The sequence below is a fragment of the Clinocottus analis genome, unplaced genomic scaffold (genome assembly GCF_023055335.1).
Source record: "Clinocottus analis isolate CAN_PGR_092001 unplaced genomic scaffold, fCliAna1.0.p SCAF_11, whole genome shotgun sequence".
NCBI lineage: Eukaryota > Metazoa > Chordata > Actinopteri > Perciformes > Cottidae > Clinocottus > Clinocottus analis.
The window spans coordinates 2,601,774-2,620,174 of record NW_027175832.1 but is presented as its reverse complement, the minus strand read 5'-3'; the positions used below and the strand labels follow the sequence as shown (position 1 = coordinate 2,620,174).

Genomic DNA, 18,401 nt, shown 5'->3' with positions numbered 1-18,401 from the left:
ATATATTTATAAGAGACTGGCACTGGTAAAAATGTGTGTTCAAATTTGAGTTAGTGCTGTGGGTCAGAGATGTAAAGACATGGACACATGTTCAAACCTTTGTGTAAAGGAGAAAATCATTCATTACAAGAATGGAAACAGACCTTGTTGTCATCCATGACTGTGTTGAGCGATTCGATCCACATCGGGTCAATATCTCCGTCCAGAACAATCCATTTGGGTCCATCATGACCCACTGAGGTCAGCTCTCTCATGGTGTTAGAGAACAGACCTAAAGTGAAGTAAAGAATAAAACATACAGTGGCAGAGCAATACCATCACCACACCATCACTGAGGCAAAAACATGTCACATACACTTGCTTAATTTTGCCCTGAAGCAAACTCATGTCAAATTATTTCATCCCAAAAAAAATATTCAAATACATTCGAGTTAATTCTGCAAAGAGGCTTGGGAATACATTATGATCTTGGCACCAAAATAACTCCACGGTACGGAGTAAACACTGGCTCCCCCGATCGTCATTTACAGTTTATTAAATTTATGGTAAAATCCTCAAGTTCCTCACCATCTTTCCACTCTCTGGTAGCAGGGTGCAGGTATCCAAACAACTCGTCTGTCGTCACAGCTTTAGGGTTTATATCATTCCACACAGGCTTCATTTTCATGTTTGCGTAGGTTCGATGGAGAGTCTTCAAGATCTGATGAATAAACACAAAAGCAAATCCTTTCATCACCAGTCCGCGGATATAAAAACAGTATAATTAACTCTTCCTTGAATGTAGCATGTATAGTATAAGGAAGTTAACCTGGCTTTTCCCAGTTCCTGGTCCGCCTACTACAAACACAGAGTGTCTGACAGCCAGCAGCTCTTCCAGCTGGGTCACCTGTAGACACATACGCATTGAATCATACTGGATATTTGATCAATAATATCAATTACTGACTGTTTATGAAACTGTAACACTACCGCTTTGATCCACAGGGATCGCTTCTTTAAATATTTCTCATAATTACATGAGTATGTCTTTGCTCATGATCCCAAAGGAATTATGTATACTATGCATCAAAACTTGCATTTTAGAACTATAATTATCCGATAAATATTTGTGCTTTTTCTTTTTCAACAAAAACAACACACCAAAACATCTCTTGGTACCACGACTGAAAAGGGAGGCATTTTAATTTCCCTCAAAGCAGAAGAGCACTTATGAGGAACCTTAAGTATGAAGTTCTCCTCAGGCTGCAAGCGCAGTTCAGCGACTGACTGACGAACAGCGTTCTCCAGCTGCGGGTCTCTCTTCCTGGGTACGTCCAGCTGAGGAAACAGGTCACTGATGAGCCCGAGGAATATCGGCACGTCACTGGTCACGATCTTAGGCAGGTTAAAGTCTCTCAGTGCTCGCATCAGGACCTGGTGGCAGGAAAAAGGACATTTTAAATGTCACGATGCAAATGCGGTTACACGCCGTACGATCGATCCTCACTGTACCTGTTCCTCAGGTCTGCTCCGGTCCTCTCGCTTCAGAGATCCAGCCACAACCAGGACAGATTTGATAGCCCTTAAACCCCAGTCATAATGATCCTAGCGATTAAAGGGAATGAACGAATCAAGCAATGAAAGCAAGGACTATAATATGTCAAATTTTTCATACAGCAATACAGGAGATGATATGTAAAGTAGCCCAACAGCATTTTAATTCATTACAATGAGCAGTTCAAAGACATATTGAGTGAAAGTAAGAGGAGTTGACTTGTTCACATATGTTGTTATATGCAAAAGAGTATCATGGAATAAATGGGCTGTGATGATTAACAGGTTTTAATAAGATTAAAATAGAGAAACTAGAGTTGGATCAGTCTCTGTAACTGAAGGAGTTGCTTGCAAAATAGTGTCCATCCTGTAAGAGCACAAGGAATAGTTGGAATATGCGCAGTGTCCTTAAAATGAAGTACACAGTGTCGTTGTGTACCTGCTTGGACAGCAGCTCCTTGCAAAGCGTGTAGAGACTAATGAACTTGCGTGCCAGCAGACGAGCGTCGATGAAGCCTTCTGCCACCAGCATGATCTCACAGATCAGCTCAAAGTCTGGGATCACCATGGCACACGGCCTGAAGAGTAAGCAAACCTGCTTTTAATTAGTCACCTTTGTTTATTGTTATCTCTATCGCATTTAAAATCTCCTCTTTTTATTCTCCCTCAGACCTGAACAGAGCCTTCAGGTTCTCTGGGAGCTCAGCCCTGCCGGCGTAACCGGGGTTCAGAGTGATGAAGATCCCCACCGTTGGCTTTAGCTCAATCTCCTCTCCCAAGAAATAAAACCTCCACACACGCACAAACACACACACACACACACGCACACACACACAGGAAGCAAGCACATATGACAAAACAGGTCCATATAGAAATTGCAGACTGGAATAAGTGATACATACAGGTGTTGTTTCTCATTATTTCCACCTTTACCTTTGCTTCTTGTTGCGTACAGCATCCTGTATAGTCTTCACCTGCACAGCTACCACCGACAGCACCTCCACTGAGATCCTGTTGAACTCATCAAAGCAGCCCCACACTCCTGTCTGAGCCAGGCCTTTATAAATGTTACCTATGGACTGAAGACATGTGCCGGAGACAGAAGGCGGGTAAACTCGAGGGGTTTAACGCACATAAACGACAGTATAATTGGAGTAAATATGACATAAATGGACACCACGGAGAACATCTGTATCTCTAGTGCTACCTTGTAGTCCATCTGTTCTGAGCAGTTGAACACGTACACCATGATGCCCAGGGAGCGTCCGAGGTCTTTGGTAGTTTCTGTCTTACCGGTGCCAGCTGGGCCTGAAGGGGCACCACTCATAGTCAAGTGTAGGGACTGGGTGAGGGTTATGTAACACCTGAAACACACAAAAAGAGGAATTGATAGTCACAGTTTGCATACAATGAGCTAGTGTAGCTGTTAAAAAAAACAAAGTTTCATTATATTAAAGATGTATGTGTTTTTTTTTCACCAGAAGATTCAGCCTCTCCTCTTATCTCTCTCTTTCTCCCTCTGTGTTTCATTGTTCATGAATACTTCAGTTTACTTCCTCAGTGTTTGTGTTGTCTGCCATCTTTCCAGGTTACGTGGTTGTGAGGCTCAAGTCGTATGTCGACGTCAAGTTGCTTGACGGTCTCACTTCACAATTTTCTTCCCATTTGTTCTCATTCTAGGCGTCATTTTTGTCACATGGCGCAAACAACATCTATTACACGAGGGATCCCTCCGTTGCTCTTTGATGGATTTTTAATTACATTTTTTCCCAGTCAAAGTTTTGTATATGGTGCAGATTGAAAGAACAGAGGTTCCCCCCTTTGGCAAATTAGTGATTATTTGGGTATATTAATGCAATTGACTTGAGTTGACAGGGAGTCCATTACTAATGTCCATCTTCATCCTGTTCAAACGGGGGTCATTAACCGTCTCTCATGTCTTCAAAGTACACATATTTACTGCTGCGAACACTCTGTGTGCGTGTGCATTGGTGGAGCGTGCAGTACTTCATAGTATGCATACCTGTCAGTGAGCGGCGTGATGACCAGTCTGTTAGTGTTCCCCAGGTATTCATAGCTGAACTGAAACTGGGCGTCACAGATGTTGACGTAACAGTGTCTGGTTTCGTCGTTCCAGCAGTGGCGTAACTGGGAGAGCCATGCAAAGGCCTGGCCTGTTGTCACCTAAGAGAGACACATACACACAGTAAAACCGACCGAAAGGAACAATTCAGCAGACGTATGTTTCCCTTCAGCTTTACCTTCTGACTTATCAGATTGGCTACCACGTCTCGAGCGTGGACATCAATGGTGCAGACAGTCATAACTTTCTGTCTGTCTCCAGGAGTTAAATCTCCGAGCAGCATGTGGATCAGTGAGTTCAGCTGCGTGATCTTGAATAGAAAAACACAATTTTGTATCGTTGAGCAAAACAACCACGGTGTTTACACAACATCCTCACAATATCGCACTTTATATTCATAGTGACACCTGTTTTCTGTTGTAATCTTTGAGAGCAGTCTCAAATCCCTCTTCTACCCTCTCAAAGGCAATGCCCACGTCTGTGGCCCACCACACCTGACTACCAGTCAGCCCGACCTGTGGATATGCAGAAGAAAACAGATGGCAGATCATTTGTGCATCGTTCATTAAGTTAAAGCTATTACCCTCCAGACTGTACGTCACCGTACCTGTGCAGGGTAGTCAAACAGCCACTGGTCTCGAGGTTTGTCCTCGTAGGCAGCGACGGCCTCCTGGATCTCCTTTCGGACGGTGCAGCGCATGGTGCTCTCTAAAGCACTCAACCAGCACTCTGCCTGAAGAAAGACACCACATCTTAAAGCATGGTGACAAATACAAGTATAATTCAATGTCATATAATACTTGAAAAAAAAGCATGAAAAGTAGTACACATGGAAACTGTACACACATACAATTATATACAAACTGTACCAAACAATACAGAGGAAGTTATTAAATATATATATATATATATATATATATATATATATATATATATATGTACACACACACATATATATTGATATATATACACATATATACATACACACACATATATATATACATGTATGTATATATATATATATATATATATATATATATATATATATATATATATATATATATATATATATATGATTGGTGTGTGAAAAAAAAATTAAAAAAAATAAATAAAAAATAATTTAAAAAATGAATTAAATTTAAAAAAAAAAAAAAAATATATATATATATATATATATATATATATATATATATATAAAAATATAATTTTAAAATATATATAATAAAAATAATGTATATATATAAATTTACCTGTCCTTCACAAAGACATGGCTCAGAGAATGGCACATATTCGCCCTCTCGGCTGTACATCCCAATAGCAACTGCTTCCCCATCGCCGTCGCCTCCTCCTCCTCCATCTGAGTCCTTGAAGCGAAGATCTGCAATGTTGTCAAATAGCTTCAACAAGTGTCTGGTCACCTGGAAAAAAAACACACACACACATGGACTATAATTCCCTTCACACTTTAAAGGTTATGTTGTTTACCGAGTGTAATCTCTTTAAAGTAAATGAAAAAAAGAAAATTGTCTTCAGTCTTGGAAAACATAATGAAATTGTTTTCCGTCACCTGTTTTGGCTGAGTTCCCTTGGAGACAATCTCCAGCAGGTCTGAGGCAGAGACAAAGTAAAACCTGGGGAACGTGAGTCTCTTGGTCTCCAGGTACTCGGCCAGGGCTTTCTCGCACACGGACAGCCGCTGCTGCAAGGTCTCCAGGTTCTCCAGGAAGCCCGGTCGGTTGGTCACCTCGAGCACATTACTGTTCTGCACCACCTCGGTCATCAAGTTCTGGACGGGAAAAAGCAGGGAGTGTGCGACTCGACAGCGTGACGATGCAGTGAGGTCGGACGCCTGTAGGCCAGTGCTCTCGTGTGTCATGGCGTTACCTGGAAGTCAGTGTGAATTCCCTGGAAGCGCTCGGCATCGTTGGCCAGCTGGCAGCGGATGTCGTGGCTGTTGGTGAAGAGGCTGTTGAGGTGGGCCCAGGTCCTCTGGACAGACATCCAGGAGGAGATGACCAGGTCGGCCACCATCAGCTTCCTCTGCCAGCCGCTCACTTCCGCCTGGAAATACTCGACGTACTTGCTCATCAGTATGTTCTGCAGCTGCACCTGAAGAGAGAAAGACGATCTGTAAGAACCCTCTTTAATGCATGTTCAGATAAATTTAAATATTAATACAACTTCAATATGTTTCTGTGGATTTTCTGTTTAAGTGGCTGCTTAAAAATGAATGGCAGGTTAGCAGTATTCATTAATTATAGATTTTCAAAGGCCTCAAGTTATGCTAAGGAGAGACCTTTAATGCCATGGAGACAGACTTACATAACAGCACAGTTCAGTATTACAAAGCATCACTTAGTAACGTAATCTATACATCAGTTTAGATAAACAAAGTTTAGTTATCAGGCTCACCTGGTTGTCTTCCAGTGTTTCTATCAGATTCTCATCGGCTTTGAGCAGAGGGGTTCCTGTGCCGCTGTGACCCTCATACGACAACGACATGAATCTCCACGTCTGGGTTATCTCTGCCAGCACCTAAGTTATTAAAAGGAAACGTTTCCTTACAAAATGTTTGTCAGAAAAACAAAAAATAAAACTTGTGATGATGCTTTGTTTGATCTAATTTCTGCATCATGATTTGTGATTTTTAAATTTCTTTTTTTTTATAATACCCACTTTCTCTATGGCCATTTCTTTAACAGCCTTGTCTACTATGTTTTTGACCTCATCCTCCACCCGATGGAGCTGCAATTCCAAAAGGTCCCCCAGGGTGGTGCCCTCGCCCATCACGAACCTGACCTGCGGACCAAAAGGAACACACGGCGACCATGAGCGTGATCAGATTTCAGATCCGGATAATTGGGTTCACTGAACTGTGCTGGACACGAGCTGGCAGGATCTCAATAGAACCGTCAGTATCATACACTGTTGGGAGCATGATTATAAATGAAACATTATCCAATCAGACGGTATGCGACATTGCGAAGCAGCAGCTGAGCTCATACCCGTGTGGTGTTCATAAGCTGTTGCCAGTGTCTTTCTCTGACGGCGGAGTTTTGCAGCTCGTTGACGGCTCTTAGAGAGGTCAACAGGTTCTTCACAGTCGACTCCAGACCCATGTAGACGTCCCACACCCGGACCTCCTTATCCAGCATCTTCATCTCCTTCAATGTGCAATATGAGAGAAATTCACTTTTTCTCAACACTGGCTAAAGAATAATCCTTTTTTATGTTTGATCATGGAAGCTCGTCATACTTTAGCAAATCGCCTGAGCTCCATGTCCATCTGCTCCACATTGATCTCTTTCCATGGAGTCTCGGTCCAATCCTCTATACTGGTCTGGCATGGGGAGGAGAATGGGAGCATTTAATATGTGGTTCTGGTAAGTCTTTCTGCCTCCAGTCTTTGCAGTTCCTTTTGTCTTCCGTTTATGGTTTACCCACGAAAATAAAACATTTCCACAAAATCAAACTGTGCTGAATAACATTTACCTTCACAAAGATGACCATGTCCCAGACCGCTTTTACCAGTATGATGTCAGAGCGACACTGGCGCAGTTGCTTGTAGTCTGGGAAACTGACCTCAAACAGATCAGCTGTGTCCTGCAGCTTCTTCATTTCTGCCTCCATCGCTGCGACCGTTCGATTAGACTGGAGTCATATTCATTTTGAATTATTATTGTTTTAAATACACAGTATAAAAAAGCACAACTTTAAAAAGCAAAACTTTTATTTTTGAATAAGTCTCCTGGTGCTCACCTTGTCAATTAGTTTATAGTGCTTCTCCACATTGATCATAAAGATTGGCTCAATACGAAACTGTTCCCTGAACTCGTGCTGCTTTACCTAAAATATGAAGAAAAACCTGCACGTTGAAGATTCTTTGAAGCTTCAGTTTCTAAGTATTCTCTCCATTTCTCCACAGTGCACACTCAGAGGAGGTCAGTCATACATAATGCAGGAAAGAAAGGGAGACGATTTCAGATATCGAGCTCTTTGTGAGAGGTTGATATCCTACCCTGCACACACACACACACACACACGCACACGCACACACACACAGCCTCACCTCGAACCGGACACATTTCCTACGTATTACTGAAACTTCATTTGATTGTAACGGCGCCACTTCATGTTTGACTGTGAATGCAATTTTTCTCAGACTCTTCCACTTCTCTGGCAGCTCCTGTGTTTTTTTATAGTAATAAAAGAGGGGAGAATGTAATGTAATGATGAATGTATATATATCTATCTGCCAGCACTCATACAATTGTGTGTAATTTGTGCATTGGTTCACACTTCTAGCTGTGTGTAGACGCTCTCTGGCAGCTGCTGTCCGTAGGTCTTGAGGAGCTCCGCCGTAGACTGGAGAGGTTTGAAGTGCTGCTCGTTGCTGATCTGTCTGTCTCGTATGGCCATGAGGTGTCCCATGATGTCCACGAGGCCGGCGTAGTCGCCATCTGACACCTTGTTAGAAAGGCCGTGGGCCGTGTCCTGGACAAAAGACGATAATTCCCTCACGCTGCAGGAAGAAGAGGAAAAAAGATGAAGAATCTCTTGCAGCAACTACTACATCCGTTTAGTTAAACAGTATAAGCAGTACTTGTTGTTAACAGTTGTGCTATTTTTTCAGGTAATTCTGATGTGTTTTTGTAGAAATAAACAAACCTCTGGTTCACGTGGTTGAGCAGGTGCTCCTTGAACATCCAGCTCCACCTCTTGATGACATTCATCAGCGTGTGCTTGAAGGGTCTGATGTCGAGCTGGAGCCAGCCACAAAACACCCGTCTGTCCTCCATCTTGCTCACTCGCTCATACAGAGACTCAAACAGATTGATCTGGAATGAAGAAGGATGCAGTGACTCGCAGACATTGAATCGCAGAGGAAAAGAGCAGATACTTGCGCTGACCGGCGCCATAAACACACTAAACTGTGGTCGAGTTTATTTAGGTTAAAGGCTGTTCGAAGTACACCTGTTCTTTGAAGTTGTCCAGGGTGGGTGGGTTCTTTTTCAGCTCGTAGTCGGCATACAGCTCGGCTTCTTCTGTACTTAACACGTGACCGTACAGCAGGAACTGCCTCATAAATTCTGACCTGTTGATGTAAAAAGGAGAAATTCTTTCCTTTAGCAAATATTATTATATAATAATTTATTTATTTTATTTTTAACTCAACAGACACATGCACAATAACTTTTGTGTGGGTAGTTCTGACCTGTCATCCGTCCAGAGGTATCGGTAGCTGGCAAACGAACCCTGGTATTCTTTGACCTGAAAAGCAGCGCAATCTTTACAACTGTCAGCATCATATATGAGCTTCCGCGAGCAGACGCACGACTTACTTTAGCGATAGCTGCACGTGTTCGTGAGCGTATAACATGGCACATCTCTGCCAAATCCATCATTTCGTTTATGTCGCACTGCAAGGTAAAGAAACGAGGCGGCATATGACGAAGGCGTGCGTGGGTGCAGATACGTTTCTGCGTATATAAACCTCAAATCTAATCCGTACAGCACCTGATAGTTATCCAGTTGTTTATGCTTTGCCACTCTGGGAATGAAGGATGCCATGTTGGTGATGTTGGCTACCATCTTATCCACAATATCGTAGAAGTTACCACTATGGCTGAAGTCCAACGAGGGGTCAAAGGTCATCTCCTTGCTGTTGAGTACCAGCTGGACCTCAAACAGCGGTGAAATGCGCTGGGCCGCATCCGTGTTGTCCATGAGGTACTGCAGCGAGCAGCGCACCGCACTGGAGAAGCCGGTCAGGATCATTCGGTCCACATAGTCAGTGTAGGCCCGCCACTCGCTGCTGTCCAGGTCGGAAACACCCAGCAGAGACTGGCTTTCCTGGAGCACAGTGGACAAGCGATGCATTAGAGGGAGAGAAAAAATATGATAATGATATATATGAATATGGATATACCTGCAGCAGGATGTGTATTTCCTCCCCTGTACCAGTGATCAGAGCATGCTGTTTGGAAACACTCTCATCGATGTCAGAGAAGACGAGGAGAGTAGAACCACGGCTCTTTCTGGTGATGAAGGCTCGATGACTGAATTTCCCCATAAGGGCCTGAACGGCCTCCACGTTAGCTTTACTCCTCTGGACGCGACTAGAAATGCTCTGAAAAATCGCAAAATATACTACTACGTTACAACCAGTAAGTATTATCCCTTCAGTTGACAGCTTCATGGTGCTTTTTGCTTCAGGAGTGTTTGCTGTAATTGAAGAAAAGCTGCCGTGTTACATTGGCGGGCAGCAGTTTCATCTCAGCTTTTAATACTGTTACTTCTCTCTAAATATATCACAATATTGGCAATATGCTGCACAACACAACATTAGCACAGAAGAAGCTCACTAGCATTACACTACGCACCTTTTGTCAGTTGACATCGCAGTAAAAAACAAAAGAAATGGTCAGTACCTTGACCAGGTCTCGTGTGCTCTGGATGTAGTCCCAAAGGTCGTCCTGAGCCCAGCTCAGCTCCCGGAGGGCCGGGTCCAGCTGTCGCCTCGTCCCGTCCATTTCATCCTTCACCAAGCCCAGCTCTATTGCCAGGATAGTGCTCTGGAGCTGGTTGTACCATTGAGTCACCGAGGTCAGCGTCTGTATGAACTACAGGACACGTTGCAGTATTAACACTTGGTCTTTTTTTTATTAACATCTGTCGCAGGTCGAGTTTGACGCTGTATCCAAAGCGACACCTGAAGCCTCGTTACGCACCATGTAGAGTCTGTCCCGTTTGGAGTAGAGCTGCAGAGCTGCTTTAGGAATGTTCTGGTTCTTCAGCATGCTCAGGTACTTCACCTCCCTGAGCATTGAGGTCAACTGGGGACCGGCACAGAGAGACAGGAGGAGAACTTGATGAACGCAGAGTGCAGTTTATTGTTTGGTTTCCTTATGTGTCGAGATGGGATCAGCGTCTGAAAGTGGCAATCTCATTAACATTGAAATAAAGTACAAAAACACACATAGATGTTGCATTATCCGATGCTTATAGTACACCAGATAAATTGTTAATCCCTGGATTAAAGTGTTTGATTTTGATGTTGATGTTTGTACATATTCATTGCTGCTGCACTTTTCACTTTCTCTTGTTTGTTTGATTTTAGTTCCTCAATTAATTGTAAACATACCAGTGATATATTGCAGCAAAACAAATCATACTTGATGTAGACATTTATTAAGTTTAATAGTGGAAGGTCTTTCATGCATTTTCCACTGTACTGCAGTTCAATGTATGCAACATAATTAGATTGAAACAATTCATTTGACTGGGATTAGTATCTTGGTGATTGCATCTTCTATGCTCTTACTGCAGGACTGAAGTTGACCTGGAACAGGCCTGTGTCTGCGTCCAGTGTGAGCAGCGGCTCCTTCAGGTGGGTTTGACAGACGTCCTCCAGGCCCTCGGTCCAGTCTGAGAACAGCTCTTCGTCGTGCTGATCCAGAATCTCCAAAACACGCTCACACTTTTGGAGGACATTGTCTGCTTCTGCACAGCCCAGAGGCCTGGAAGGAAAAGAGGGAAAAAGTCAAACTAAATCGTCATCTGTATCTTGTATATGTTTGCCAAATAAACCGTATTCTTGCACTTTGTATGCAAGCCATTTATTTTTCGTGTTCCTTCTGGTCGGCAACGACCAAAAACCAAGATGCCAACGGCCAAAATACTAAATTTAAGGGTTCAAAAACATCAGTCAACAAAGCAATGGTTGACATCATGGAGACTATGTCCGCTTTTTATATCCAGTATATTATTTACGAGGCGCAACAACAGATCTGCTGCGTGACAGTTGTTGCGTGAGATAATTATGTCTGTGTGTGATAATAAATGTGGATGTGGTTGGTCCGTACATGAGGGCCAGCTGGCACACATTGCTCCGATTGGTGAGGATGCGATTGCGAAGCTCCTGCGACCATTTGAGGTTCCCGGCCACTGACGGCATGTTCTTCCCCAGGACAGAACCGCCCGACCGCAGCTGGAACGCAAAGGCTGAATTAACGTGGCAGATGACGGCGTCATGTTTATTACTTTAAGTTAATACGTTTTCCAAAGAAGTCTGTAGCACACATGGCACACATGGGTCATATTAAACTCAAACATCCAAGTTATGGCATCGCAGGCAGCTAGCTGATCATACAGCTGTATTTTTGTAGACTCAATGCGTCAATATTTAGATTTTTAAGTCATTAAAAATATGTATTTTTGTTCCGCCTCTCACCTCATCTCTGTGTTGATCAAGTATATCCTGACAGTTGTCTACTTCCTGGTTGAACATGTCCAGCAACACATTGTAGTTCGGGGAAAAAAGCTGGTGGATCCGAGGTCTCTCGAGCAGGGTGCTGAAAATCTTCAACAACTAGACAGAAAAACAAAAAATACTCTTGTTTATTTTAGACATTGAGGTATAACCTCAATGTAAAGTAATTGTTGAAGGGGACGTGGAGTAAAAGACAAACCTTAAAGGCTGACTTCAGGTTTTTGGAGTGCTGGAAGGCCAGATTGAGGACAGTTCCCAGCCTCTGGTCAAAATCTCTGTTCTGCTCCATGAAACGTTTGTAGTGGCGCATAAAGTCCTGGACACAAGACGGCATTAGACCGCAAATTATGAATATTTTAAGTCCCTTTGCTGATTAAAAACTGTCCAATGTTTATCCCATTACATGTTCATGCTGTTCTTTAGGCTCTCCTCAGCCGAGTTGATCAGTATTGGATGGAATAATATACTTTTTCGCTTTCGCACAGATCAATTTTTGATTCAGTTCCAGTTTTAATTGGCCACATTGGAAGCTGTTGAAAAATAGCTGTAAAATATCCAGTAAATTAAATAGAATTAACGAGCCGACTGATAATGACTCCTGTCCTTTCAATTACTGTACTGCGGCGCAGAAAAACAACATATATAATTGCTAATTATTTGTATTATTCGGCTGGGCCTGCCAATGCCACTTATAAATTGCTGTGAATCGTATCCCTTTGGGTTTATCGACGACACAGCAGTGTGACAAGCAAAACAATTTCGCCACAGTGTCGGCCTCACATTGTCAGTGTAGTCCAGGGGGTCGTATTTGCTCTCTCTGAGGGCCCTCCAGCGGTCGTGAAACTCTTCACTCATACTGAACACCATTTCACTGAAGACCTTCCCTCTGGATCCACCTAGTTCAACCTTCTCCAGTTTCAGAAAGTCCAGCGCTGTTGCAAAAAGTTCCTGCAGATAAGAGAAGAAAAGAAGATAGAGGTAATCAGATTTAAAAAAAAAAAAAAAAGATCTTCAGTTATATACACAAACTATACAGCAGTTGATGGAAACAATGTCTTCTTAGGGCATCTTCTTCCAGCCTGATGTGGACGTTTCCAATCTTCCTATAAAATTCAACACAAACAAGTGATTTTCAACTCGTGCACCTTGATCATAAGCAGCCTTTCCATGATGCGGTCTGAACGCTGGAACACAAGAGCAGCCGGAAAGTCCCACAGCTTGATGGCCTGATTGTTTCTGTAGTACTCGGGGATCCGCTGCCGGTGAGTGTGAAACAATTGCTTGAAGGTGAGCAGAACTGAGATGCTAATCTGGACTCTCTCCACTCCCTCCTCAAGCTCCATCTTGAACAGCTCTTCCGGGATGAGGTAGGCAAACGCCTGGATTCAGACAAACTTTCATATTAAGAATATCATTGATGGATATGCCGTCTCCCTCTCTGTTACACGTACATTGAGATGCATTCACCATACCTTTTCAATGATCAGGTTGCAGAACTCCTGCAGGAGGACCACCATTCGTTGGGGGGTGCAGTAGTACTGAGAGGAGCTCCAGATGAGACAGAGTGTGTGGAAAAGAGGAGGCAGCAGAGCGTCTACCTGTGGGAAAGTCCTCTCTTCCAGGTTGCTGATCAGTCTCCTGAGAGGACGTAGATACAGATCTATGTCCTCAGCTTCCAGCACCGCTATGATAATCACATACAGAAGAAGTAATAGATTACATGATAGGGAGGTAATTTAACAGGATTAAAAATCATACAGCTTAGATCTTAAATTTTTAATGTGATTGCCAATTTTAAAATGCAAGGCAAAGCTTCATGATAGTAAATGTATACAATTTAGATAACAGAAAAACACACATAAGGATTAATAATAGCTGTACACACTGGATGTAGGAGCAGTACATTTTAACACACTGACTGAGAGGTTGGGATGTGAGATGAGATAGAATGAGGAAAATCATTAATTGGCACCGCTAAATGAGGCGTAATCTACCCTCATTGACTTTGAGGCAAATGTCCTTGAAGGACGAGTAGTAGCTGCTCTTGACTCTTCTCAGGATCTCCACAATGTGCTCTGCTTTGGGGCTCTGGATCTGAAAAGGGAAAAATTGTAGTAAGATTCACACTCATTGACAACTTTATTCAGAACACCTGAACAATCTGTTGGAATTAAAAAACACCTCTGGTGTTAAATCTACATTATGTGTGACAAGTTTCAATTAAATTACATGTTTATTAGTAGGGTCATTAGTGCAGTGTATGCTATGTCCTGCAAACACATTTGGGGTCTGATGTCTGCTATCTAGTCTATGAATTAAACGCATCTCTATTTCTTGTACTTTAAGAACTGAAGTTTCAGTTCATTTTAATTGACTGAACCCCCTGTCAACTTCCACAGAGCCAGTGTCATACTTGTGACTGAATGCCCAGCAGGTTTTCCCTCTGAGTGGCCCAAAACTGGAGCTCCACGCTGGGACCTGGGTGGTCTCCTTGGTGCAGCACCGTACCAGAGTCTTTCTTCAGGACGTTCCATATCTGTCCAGACCACTGAACTATCAGAGTTTCTATAGAGTATAACAAGCCGTGGTCCAGTGGCCAACCAGAGGGGCTGAGGGAGACAAAGAGTGGGGTGGGTGAATACGGCAATATGGGCTTTGGACGATGAAAGTACTGGAGGTGACAACGACAAATAGGATTGTAATATTGTGCTATTAAAGTGTCATCACAGTCAGCTTAAATGATTCTAACTATTTTGACACAATCACCATTTACAGTTTCAGAAAAATAGCAATACAAAGAATATTTCCCTTACTGTAAATGTGATATGTTTCATGGTGATATCTATGATATATATATATATATATATATATATATATATATATATATATATATATATATATATATATATATATATATGTATGTATATAGCATTTTTGCACTTGAAGATTCAGTTGCCTCTAAATTTTAGGTTAGATGCCTGAAATTAGGTCTGTAGTTTAAGGGGTTGTATTGTAATTACAACCCCTTAAACGTGTGTAATGTTTTATTCTAATACATTAGTGAATAACACGCGAATTTTGAAGCATGAATGTAGCATACACAATTTTTTACGTCAGAAATGTGCAATGGAAAATACACGTTTGGCTAGCGAGCTAGCTAGCTAGTGGATAGCGCGCGGCTAGCTAGTGGCGAGCTAGTGGATAGCTGGTGGCTAGCTAGTGGCTAGCGCGAGGCTAGCTGGTGGCTAGCTAGTGGCTAGCTAGTGGCTAGCTGGTGGCTAGCTGGTAGATAGCGCGTGGCTACTAGCCACGCAAACACGCACACTGACCCGAGTACAATGTCCCGAGGCCGTGCCCTCTCCACGCACAGCGGTAGGGGCAGCAGAGTCCTTCCCTCCGCGCGGCCTCTCATTGTCACCACCCTGCTCCTCAGCTTCTCCAGGTGCCGGTGGATGTCATCGGACACCACCCGCGGCCAGTCCTCGTGGTTCAGACCGTTGGAAAGCACGCACACCATCACCTATGCAGTAAGTTACACACATGAAGTGCATTCCCTACCCAGCATGCATCAGTCTGCCATAATCAGACACCTCCACCCGCACTATCTGCTCTTTCTGGACCACTGTTTGCTGTTTTTCTTCCTTTAAAAAAAAAAAAAAATATATATATATATTTTGCTTATTGTATTGCCTATTGTAGACACGTATGAAGTGCAGAAACCGGTGTCAAATTCCATGTATGTGAAAATGTACATGGCCAATAAAGCTGATTTTGGTATTCTGAGTTGGAAAACCCACATCTTCATATATACTCACAGCTGTCTTTGTGTATGAGTTGCCCCCCCCCCTCACACACACACACACACACACACACACACACACACACACACACACACACACACACTAAACCAAGAGCACACCTCAGAGATGATGACAGGTAAGTGCTCCATAGGGTATCCGGGCACTTCCCCCAGCCGGAGTTGGTGTCTGAATCCTTGGCGGGCAATTCTCTTCACGCCCTTCTTCAGCACACACAGAAGCTTGGTCTTCCATGGTGGGGACGTCTTCACAGATGTAAAAACAGTAGGAATGCTTTCAACAGCATTGAAAGCACTAGAAATAAGTAGTGACTTATTTCAAAAAATGTGTATGTTAGACGGAGTGTAGCTCTCGAGCACAGGAAATTTTGTCTTTGTTTTACATTATATATATATATATATATATATATATATATATATATATATATATATATATATATATATATATATATATATATATATATATCTGCATGTCAACTTGTCTTGTTCAATTGGAAAATTCACTTTTTTATGATCTAATTGTGTCTGCATGACAGTGTCACACATTATCAGGGTGTGAGACATTTTGCTGCTATCTGTGTTTAATTAACAGCGCCTAAATGCCACGCAGGCAGACGTGAATTCCTCTCTATGAAATGTAAATGTGAAATGTGAGTCACCATAAACCCGTCTGTATGCACAGTATCTTTACCTCTGTGTCAACAGACGTTCAAACATACTGTGCATACAGAAAGAAATAGATGAACTATGCTGTTAAATATTTACTCCAGGCTATAACCATAATTGACTTTAGCTATAAGAAAAGTAGATGAAGAAGAAAATAATATGTATATATTAAAGCAGGTGCATTAACTATTTATAAACTGAGTTTATGCCTGTGTTAATTTACCTGTGTGTATTTCTTACCTGAGCATCCCCTGCATGCAATGTCCCTCCAGGTCCAGTGAAGAGCAGCAGTCTGTTGGTCCAGATGTGGTCCAGGAAATCCAGGATGATCTTCTGGTTCTCCTCCGCTCCAATAAAGCGGTTCCACTTGTCCGTCTTCACTCGCAGCACACAGAAGGCCTGCTCCCGAAGGAAGTCCACCCTCTCATCTGACAGCACCACCCCTGCTTTGAGAGAGGGCTCCTGGGCAGCACGCATCCCTCCAGCCCCTCCACTGTTACTGCTTGTGCCGGTGGCCTCGGCCATGAAGACTCAGCTGGCGGGGTGGGAAAAATACTACTAGATCTGATGTGTAGGGGATGTGAAACTAGGAAAGAGAATCACACATAGTGAGATAAAAAGTACGACAACTCACCTCAGCCCTTCTTTGCAAGATCAGAAGCTCAAACAGGATGTTTCTCTAATCAATGATGCACTCTATTATCGTCCCAAGCCTTATGTTTATTCTCTGGTTTCCTCTTGACGCTGTTACAAAGCAGTATGGGCCGGCGTCATTCACCTTCCAAGGCTGAGGCTGTGTGTGTTGCCTGTATGGGCTGCAACCCTACCCGGTAACCTGAGCCTTCAAGGAAGACCCAGCTAGAGGGACACCTCCAGGACAGGTAATAATATTACACTCATGATGTATTTACATTTTATTTATTTATTAGTAACAAACAGTTATAATGCGTGAAGGCAGAACAGTTGGATAAGGTATTATGGCATTGTTTGATATTTTGATATGTGGATGAAAACGTGGTAACTGCATTAAAGAAAGAGTCAAATTCATCCAAATACTGTGATAGAGGTCTTTTGTGTATCCTTTCATACAAGCCAACACAATGTGCATCTTCACCACATGGGGGCAGTGTGGCACAGTGTTTTCTGACAGCCTCCCTCAAATGTAATCCAAAGTGACCCGAGCCATGACATCCTATTACACATGTTATGCCATATGTATATAGAGACATGGAACATTGGGACATTTCTCTGTGTCACTTAAAATACCCCAGCAATCATTACCCTTTTAAAGATCCCTAACTTTCTGAGTTTAACCTTAATTCATGCATTTCATTTAAAATGGGCTGACTGTCAAAGGCAGAGATTTTCTGGATCGTCTGACATTTTGAGTGTATTGCTAACCTTTTGGTCGTACATTTGATCCATACACAGGATTATGCAATGCCCTCAAATGGATGTTGTAAGCGTCCACTCAATATAAGGCTTGTCAAAACATAATGATTTATCAGATGTAAAATGTCATCTCTAGTATTCCTACACAGAGTATACATGCAGTTTAACCATTCCCCATTAGATTATACAGGGTTTCCATGTCCATACAGCCACTTCATGTTCTATAATCACTTCCCTTTGGCTCAATGTCTGCTTTAAACATTAGATGCAAATCACGGAAGCGATCCTTCACTTCATATGACGTATATATTCTTAATGGATGGACGTGACCTTTGGAGGTTTATGTCTTTATATTCATAACATAAAATTGTTCAGCATTCATCAGCAGCAGTGGATACAGCATGTCCATTGTTCACTTCTCTGGTCATACCAGCCAATAATCCATGGCAGTTCTCCAAGGGAATTTGTCCTTTCTGAAATCTATAATTCCATGCCCTACTCAGTTTGCATAAGTGTGTGTGTTCTTTGTGAATGCTCTTTACACATTTTATGTTGTGTGTTTGCATCATGATGCAGCTTGAATTGATGTCCTCTATGTGGTATGTAAGGGTGTTGGTATTGATGTGTGTTTCTACACG

At 42.6% G+C, this 18,401-nt stretch overlaps 1 protein-coding gene across 6 annotated transcripts in view; it reads right to left on the bottom strand.

Annotated features, from left to right (window-relative positions):
• dnah9l (dynein, axonemal, heavy polypeptide 9 like) overlaps nt 1–15,336 on the bottom strand; it is a 33,313-nt gene extending 17,977 nt beyond the window's left edge. For 5 of the 6 annotated variants that reach the window (XR_011080053.1, XM_068601608.1, XM_068601617.1 and 2 more), the window contains exons 1-42: nt 15,218–15,336; nt 14,302–14,497; nt 13,883–13,982; nt 13,361–13,572; nt 13,034–13,267; nt 12,669–12,836; nt 12,088–12,204; nt 11,850–11,987; nt 11,482–11,606; nt 10,941–11,136; nt 10,348–10,452; nt 10,048–10,239; nt 9,546–9,746; nt 9,134–9,469; nt 8,959–9,036; nt 8,832–8,887; nt 8,591–8,711; nt 8,285–8,454; nt 7,916–8,138; nt 7,686–7,802; nt 7,376–7,462; nt 7,109–7,267; nt 6,873–6,956; nt 6,622–6,780; nt 6,293–6,415; nt 6,029–6,151; nt 5,501–5,725; nt 5,184–5,402; nt 4,867–5,034; nt 4,224–4,349; nt 4,024–4,131; nt 3,795–3,926; nt 3,557–3,717; nt 2,741–2,897; nt 2,467–2,612; nt 2,206–2,322; nt 1,973–2,111; nt 1,492–1,584; nt 1,219–1,413; nt 809–886; nt 568–700; nt 144–271 (exon numbers count right to left, since the gene is read on the bottom strand). Coding sequence is in view for 5 of the 6 variants with exons in the window: in XM_068601608.1 (XP_068457709.1) it covers nt 144–271; nt 568–700; nt 809–886; nt 1,219–1,413; nt 1,492–1,584; nt 1,973–2,111; nt 2,206–2,322; nt 2,467–2,612; nt 2,741–2,897; nt 3,557–3,717; nt 3,795–3,926; nt 4,024–4,131; nt 4,224–4,349; nt 4,867–5,034; nt 5,184–5,402; nt 5,501–5,725; nt 6,029–6,151; nt 6,293–6,415; nt 6,622–6,780; nt 6,873–6,956; nt 7,109–7,267; nt 7,376–7,462; nt 7,686–7,802; nt 7,916–8,138; nt 8,285–8,454; nt 8,591–8,711; nt 8,832–8,887; nt 8,959–9,036; nt 9,134–9,469; nt 9,546–9,746; nt 10,048–10,239; nt 10,348–10,452; nt 10,941–11,136; nt 11,482–11,606; nt 11,850–11,987; nt 12,088–12,204; nt 12,669–12,836; nt 13,034–13,267; nt 13,361–13,572; nt 13,883–13,982; nt 14,302–14,497; nt 15,218–15,300 (6,228 nt within the window). In the remaining variant the exon portion in view is untranslated. Of the gene's footprint in view, nt 1–143; nt 272–567; nt 701–808; nt 887–1,218; nt 1,414–1,491; nt 1,585–1,972; nt 2,112–2,205; nt 2,323–2,466; nt 2,613–2,740; nt 2,898–3,556; nt 3,718–3,794; nt 3,927–4,023; nt 4,132–4,223; nt 4,350–4,866; nt 5,035–5,183; nt 5,403–5,500; nt 5,726–6,028; nt 6,152–6,292; nt 6,416–6,621; nt 6,781–6,872; nt 6,957–7,108; nt 7,268–7,375; nt 7,463–7,685; nt 7,803–7,915; nt 8,139–8,284; nt 8,455–8,590; nt 8,712–8,831; nt 8,888–8,958; nt 9,037–9,133; nt 9,470–9,545; nt 9,747–10,047; nt 10,240–10,347; nt 10,453–10,940; nt 11,137–11,481; nt 11,607–11,849; nt 11,988–12,087; nt 12,205–12,668; nt 12,837–13,033; nt 13,268–13,360; nt 13,573–13,882; nt 13,983–14,301; nt 14,498–15,217 lie in introns of those variants that run through there. The other variant, XM_068601650.1, reaches the window with a different exon arrangement.
• Between the last annotated feature and the right edge of the window lie 3,065 nt (nt 15,337–18,401).